We start from the raw sequence: 6,478 nt of genomic DNA on the forward strand, positions 1-6,478 counted from the left end.
GGGGGGGGGGCCGGGAACACGCACCTGGATCTTGGCCGCCAGGCCGCCGCGCCCGTGGCGAATGAACTTCGCCCAGCCGGACAGGCGGTTCATGTAGGCACCGACCTCGATCAGCGGGGCGAACGGGCTGCAGGGGGTGGTGCAGGCACGGCCGGCGGAGGTGCCATCGCCGTGCGACTCGCCGGCCGACCGGGCGAACACCGGCCGCGGCAGGGTTTGGGCCTTGGTGTGCAGGTCGTGATAGAACCGGACGAAGTTGGCCACCAGCAGGACAAACTTGTCCTGCGCCAGGGCGGCCGAGGAGTTGTCCTGCACACGGGGCGGCGCGGGGTGGCCGGCCGTGGCCGCATGGCTGCCGGCCTGCTCCGAGGCATGGTCCCCCGCCGGGGGGAGGTGGTGCGGCAGCGGGGTGTCCGAGAACACCTGGGCCGCGGTGTGGGCCTCCAGGGCGGCGGACTTGACCGCCGCCGCCAGGGGGGCCGGCACGTCGTCCGGCACATGCGCCGACTGGTCATTCTCCAGCAGGAGGGCCACTGCGGCCGGACTCAGACAGGGGACCGTGATCGGCAGCGGCCGGTGCAGGTCCACCAGCAACTGCCGCAGAGCCGGGTCCGTGCAGGAGCACGCCTCGCTGCTGCTGCTGCCGGCGCTGTTGCTGCTGCTGCTGCTGCCGCTGCCGGAAGAGGAGGGGGGCGAAGAGGAAGAACAAGCGGGGGACCCCGCCGAGGAGGCAGCAGCGGCGCCGACGGCCGGGGCGCCAGAAACAGGCACATCGGCCTCCAGGGCGTCATGATGCACTCGGGGGGAGGTGGCTGCCGAGGTGGCGCCGGGCGAGCCGGAGCGACCGGCGCCCTGCTGGCCCCGACGCTGCGGAAGGCCGGGCGCCGTGGCCGCGGAAGCCGCCAGGCCGGCGGGACGAGGGCCGGGGCCGGTCTCGGAAGCGGCCGCCGCCGCCGCCGCGGCCGCCGCCGCCAGTGCTGCCGGCGACGCCGCCACCGTCACCACCGAGATGTGATCCCCGGAGTGGTGGTGGTGGTGGCCACCGCGGCGGCCCCGTCCGCCGGCGGACCCACCGACGCCAGACCCACGCGCGGAGGGCTGCACCACAATCGCGACAGGGTCCGAGGGGGCAAGCCCCGGCCCGGGGCCGAGTGGCAGCCCGGGCGTGCTGCCCTTGCCCAAAGTGCCGGCATCGGTCCCGGGGCCCATGGCGGCCGAGGCAGCCATGCCACGACCAGACCGACCGGGCTTGCCGCGGCCGGGCGACCCGGGGGCCGGGTCCACCGGACCCGCCGCCATGAGGAAGGCAGCACCCCCATTGCGACCGCCGGTCGGGGACGTGCGCCCCCCCCCGCCACCACCGGAGGCAGCATCACCGCTCGAGGGCGGGCTGCCTCGACGACGGGAGGACCCCTGGGACTGCGGTGGGAGGGTGGCCGACCGGGACCCGGGCCCGGGCCCGGGCCCGGAGCGGCTCGGTCGCCCGCCAGCCACCAGCCCCTCGGACATTGCCGAGGGCAGGTCCCCCTCGGAGTCGGGGGACCGCGCGCGGCCCGGCGGCCCGGCGGCCACCGTGCCCGAAGGAAGGATGCCACTCGATGGGAGGGCCTCCATCGAGGTGGACCCCATCAGGCAGGAGTCCAGGCTGCCAGGCAGGACCAAGGGGGTGGAGGCCCCCCCGCCGACATTCCCGCCGAGGGCCTGGGCCGAGGAGCCAACCGAGTGCGAGCGACTGGACCGGTTGCCCGGGGGAATGGGCAACGGCATGCCGGCCCCGGGGCCGGTGGCGGCCGCGGCCGCGGCCGTGGCCCATGACGGCCCGGCGCTGGGCGAGGTCCCGGTCAGGGAGACCCCCGCCGAGGGGGGCGCCCCGGCCAGGTCCAGGGCGGCATGGTACTGGTGGTACTGCTGGTACTGGTAGTGGGGATGGCCGGACTGGTGGTAGGCGCTGGGCGGGGGGGCCTGGGGCGCATGCCCTCCGCCGCCGGTGGTGGGGGGGGCGTTGGCGGTGCCGCCGCTGCCGGCCGACGACGACATGGGCGACCCGGCCAACGACGAGAAGGCCAACTCCGCCGACGGGGGAGAGGGGGGCGGCGAAAAGCCAGCGGGGCCACCGGGCCCGGGCCGAAGCAGCGACCCCGGGGGGGCGAAGGGGTGCTGCGGATGGGAGGCCGCCGCCCCTGGCGGGGACGAAGCGGCCGGCGGGGCATTGGCCGCCAGGTAGGCCCCCTCGGCGATGATGCTGGCACCGAGCCCGGCCGCATGGGCGAAGGGCTTGGCCGCGGACGGGGGCACGGCCATCGGCTGGGCCGGGGCCGGACCACCGGCCGGCTGGGTGGCACTCCCCCCTCCACCAAGGTGCTGGTGGGGGTGGGGGAATTGCGGCGAGCTGGCCACCGACACCCCGGGGCTCAGGCCACTCAGAGACACCGACGAGTAGGGCACATAGCCGGCCGCGTAGGTGTCGACCGGGCCGGCGCCGGCGGCGCGCTGATGAGGATGGTGGTGGTGGTGGTGGTGGTGAGGGGGGGGCTGTTGCTGCTGCTGCTGCTGCTGGTGCTGGTGCTGGTGCTGGTGCTGGTGGTGATGATGGTGGTAGCGGGAAGTCGGCACCGCGGGCGGGCCATGCATCAGGAGCTGGTGGAAGGAGAGCGGCCCATCCGTGAAGGGGCCGGTCGAGGGAGCAGCCACCGAAGCCGGCGGCCGGGGGGCCCCCTCAAAATGGACACTCGGCCGAGGGGCCATCCCGCCGCCGCCGCCGCCGCCGCCGAGGGCGGCCCCCGGGCCGGCGGTCCCCGCCGAGAAGGGGCCCCCCGCATGCGCGAACCCGGACAACGGGCTGAACCCCGGGTGGTCATAGGGAATGGTCGTGGCCGGGAAGGACCAGGAAGGCCCGGCCCCATGGGCGGCGGTCAGGGAGCCGGGCCCGGGCCCGGGGCCGCCCATGGGCGACCCGATGAACCCCGACCCCAGGAAGGTGTCGGAGTCGGACAAGTCCGACGAGCTGTCCGACGAGGCGTTGGATATGGCCGACGACGAGGAGGAGGAGGAAGAGGAGAAGGAGGACGGGGGGGGCGAGTCAATGTCGCCGCCCAGGAAGAAGGCCGCCGCCGGGAGGGTGGACAAATCGTCCACTCGACCGGCGCCATTGCCGCCGCCGCCGCCGCCGCCGCCGCCGCCGCCGCCGCCGCCGCCGCACAGGGGCCCGAAGCCCTTGGCCGATTGGCCCACCTGCCGGTGCCCGGACACAAAGTGGATTCGGCTTGTCGAGTGGCCGAGGTCCAGCGACAGGGACTCGGAGCTGGACGACTGCGACATGTGGTCCGAGGGCGAGGGGGACAGCAGCATCACGGCCGAGGGGGTGGGCGGCTGCGGCTCCGGGGTCGGGTAGCCGCCGGTGGCCGAGAGGATCCCCTCGTGGAAGTGCGACGTGGGGAAGGTGTGCGAGGGGGGCGGCGACCGGAGGGGGCTCCCGGTGCCGAGCCCCAGGGTGCTGGCCAGGAAGTGGTCGTCATCCTCATCGTCGATCGAGTGGTGGTCCGTCGGGAGGGAGCTGGAACTGGCCCCGGAGTCATTGTCATACAGGCCGTACAGCAGGAGCGCGGCCGCGGGCGACACCAGCGACGCGCGGGAGAGCCGCCCATGGGGGGGAGGCTGCCCCGGGGAGGCCCCCTGGCCGGGGGGGGGAGCGTGGCCTGCCGCGGGCGGGTGCGCATGGAAGAGCACCGGCGCCGAGGGCGACTGCGTCGGGACAAAGGACCCGGCCGTCGAGGCGAAGCCGCTGCCATGGCCCGAGGGGGGGGCCATGCGGGCGGCCTTGTCACTGGAGGCCGGAGGGGCCGCGGTGGCGGCCTGCTGTTGGTTCAGCTCGGCCAGGGCCCGGATGAGGGGGCTGTGCGCGGAGGAGGCCTCGAGGGCGGCGCGCTCGGCGGCTTCGCGCACGGCCGTCACGGCGCGCTCGGCCGCCGAGGGCCCGGCCGAGGCGGGGACCCTGGCGGTGGCGGCCACGGCGGCGGCCAGCGGGGCCGGGATCTCGGCCGCCATCTTCCCGGCAGGGGGGGCCACCGCCACCGGGGCCGCGGTCTTGGCCGGGGTCACAGCCGCAGCCGGGACCGGGGGCTGGGCCGCCGCCGCGGTGGAGGCCGGATCGACCGCAACCCGGGGACTCTTGGCGGGGGCAGCCTTCGCCAGGGCCGGTTGCTGCTGGGCCGACGGGGTGCTGGCAGTGGTGACGGCGGCCACCGATACCGGGAGTCGAGGCTGGGCGACGGCGACCGCCAGCGCGGCCACTGAGGAGCTCGAGCCGGTGGATGCGGTGGCCCCGGCGATGGCGGCGGTGGTGGTGGTGGTGGTGGTGGCCGCCGCCGCCGCCGCCGCCGCCGCGATGGATACGGGCACCGAGGCGGTGGGACGAGTGGCCAGTCGCGGCGTCGGAGGGGGAGACCGTGCCGGCGGGGGGACGCGCCGAAGTGGCCGGGCCGGGCGCCGGCGAGCCGGCTCGGGGCCCGGCGATGCGGCTGCCGGCTGCCCGCCGCCGGTCAGCGCGGCCAGCGAGCAAGAGTGATAGCCGCTGGCCAGGCGCGAGAGGCCGGAGTGCAGGTCCAGCGGCCGGGGGAGGCCGCCGGCCAGGCCGGGAGACGTGACCATGTGCTGGAAGGCGCCGGTCACCGCGGCCGCCTGGAAGGAGTGCACCACGGACAGGTTGCCGCCGATGTGGGCGAAGGCGGCGCCGGAGCCGGACCCAGCGGCCGCGGAGCCGCTACTGGCCGCGGCCCCGGCCCCGGCCCCGGCCCCGGAGTAGAAGCAGCCGGCCTGCTCGAAGTACATGGAGTAGACGGAGGAGGCGTGTGGCGAGGCGGGCGGCACCCCGGCGATCGGGGGGACCTTGGCCACGCCCGGGGCCAGACCCAGCGGGTTGGACCCGCCGACCCCGGGCCCGGGCCCGGGGACCACGGTGATGCTTGTGGAGCTGGCCGGCTGGCGAACGGCCGGCAGCCAGCTGGCCGACGGGGAGGTGGGCCCGGTGCGCATGGGCACCGTCAGCGACTGCGTGCCGATGGAGGCTGCGAATGGCAATGTCAGCGGGGGGCAGGGGGAGGGGGCAGGGGGAGGACCGAATGCCGGGCGGGAGGCATGCGGCAGTGAGGGGGGGACATACCATGCCCCGGGGTGAGGGCCTGCTTGGCGAGGTTGCGCCCAAGCTGTGAGGCCAGCTGTGACATGTCGACGCGGAGGAGGGGGGAGAGAGAGAGAGAAAGAGCGAGAGGGGGAGGGGGCGGGGGAGAGGAAGTGGTGTTCGGGCTGAGATCGTGCGGGCTCCTAGACCGCGCGGGGAGGTCTAGGGAGCCGCAGAGAGCTCGTGGCGGATGGTGGGAAGGGCGAGGGAGGGTTTTTGCCAGGCTGGCGGGCGCGCGAGGGGCGGCGGGCCGGACGCTGGCGGGGGCGACGGCGAGGGCGACGGCGGGGGGAGGGGGGGGGGCTCAGGGGGGGGGGGGGTGTGTGTGTGGGGGGGGGGGGGGGGGGGGGGGGGTGTGTGGGGGGGGGGGGTCCCAGGGGGGGGGGGGGGGGGGTGGGGGGGGGGGGGGGGGGGGGGGGGGTGGATGTGCTGCTTGTGTCGGGAACTGGGGTCCCAGGCTCGGCGGGCTGGCCGATAGGCTGCCATTCGGCAGCCGTTCGGGAGGAGGCCGGCCGGGCGGTCTGGGGTCGCATCAAGGCGCGAGGGATCGATGCCCGGGCGGCCGGAGGGGCCCCTCCCCCGGGATGGAAGGGAGGGGGGGGGGGCCGGGAGTGGGGGCAGCGCCGCCAAGTGTGCATGCGCGTGCTTGTGCGGGAATGTGCGGCAGGCTGGGCCGGGCGCATCCCGGAGGGGGCGCCGCACGCCGCCCCCGCCCCCCCCCCCCCCCCCGGCCGTTCTGGGTCAGAAACCCGCGTAACAGGAAAGGACCGGAAGACTGGGCATCGGGCCTGCCCGGGTGGGATTGCGGCTCCCGCGTCGGCAGGTGGCGGTCCTGGCAGGAGTTCGGTCCCCCCCCGCCCCCCCCCGGCCACGGTCGCCGTCCGCAGGACTGTCGGGGGGGGGGGGGGGGCCGCGCCCCTGCCCGGCGATCCGTCGGAGCCGGCGGCGGCGCGGGCCGGTGCGCCCAAAACAGCGGCCCGGGCCGAGAAGCACCCAGAGGAGGGAGCGCTGGTGGACGGGCTGCCGCGGCGCTCTTGCTCAGGCCCGAGTGGGGGGATTTGTCCTGGGCGCCCGCTTGCCCTGGGGGCTCCTGGTGCGCGCGCGTGGGGGCCGGCCGGGTCCACCGCCGTGGCGGCTCCGCCGCGCCCTCGGGCGAGGGAGGGCAAAGCACAAAAACGTGATGAGCCCGGGGGCCCTTGGAGGGCGGCTCAACCTTGCGCGCGCGGGCGCGCCGCGGCGGGGCATTTTTCAAAAATACATGTGAGGGTTACCGGGATCGCGATTCATGTTCCCCCCCCCCCC

General features: G+C 76.2%; 1 protein-coding gene across 1 annotated transcript; it reads right to left on the reverse strand.

Annotated features, from left to right (window-relative positions):
• Positions 1 to 718: 718 nt before the first annotated feature.
• H696_06260 (hypothetical protein) lies at positions 719 to 5,465 on the reverse strand (the record flags this gene model as incomplete). Its single annotated transcript, XM_009500005.1, has 3 exons — positions 5,159 to 5,465; positions 3,727 to 5,063; positions 719 to 3,672 (listed from the first exon to the last, which is right to left on the reverse strand). Coding segments are annotated over exons 1-3 (4,353 nt in total), but the record flags the coding sequence as incomplete, so codon positions are not given.
• Positions 5,466 to 6,478: the final 1,013 nt, after the last annotated feature.

The sequence above is a fragment of the Fonticula alba genome, assembly GCF_000388065.1.
Source record: "Fonticula alba strain ATCC 38817 unplaced genomic scaffold supercont2.44, whole genome shotgun sequence".
Classification (NCBI taxonomy): domain Eukaryota; order Rotosphaerida; family Fonticulaceae; genus Fonticula; species Fonticula alba.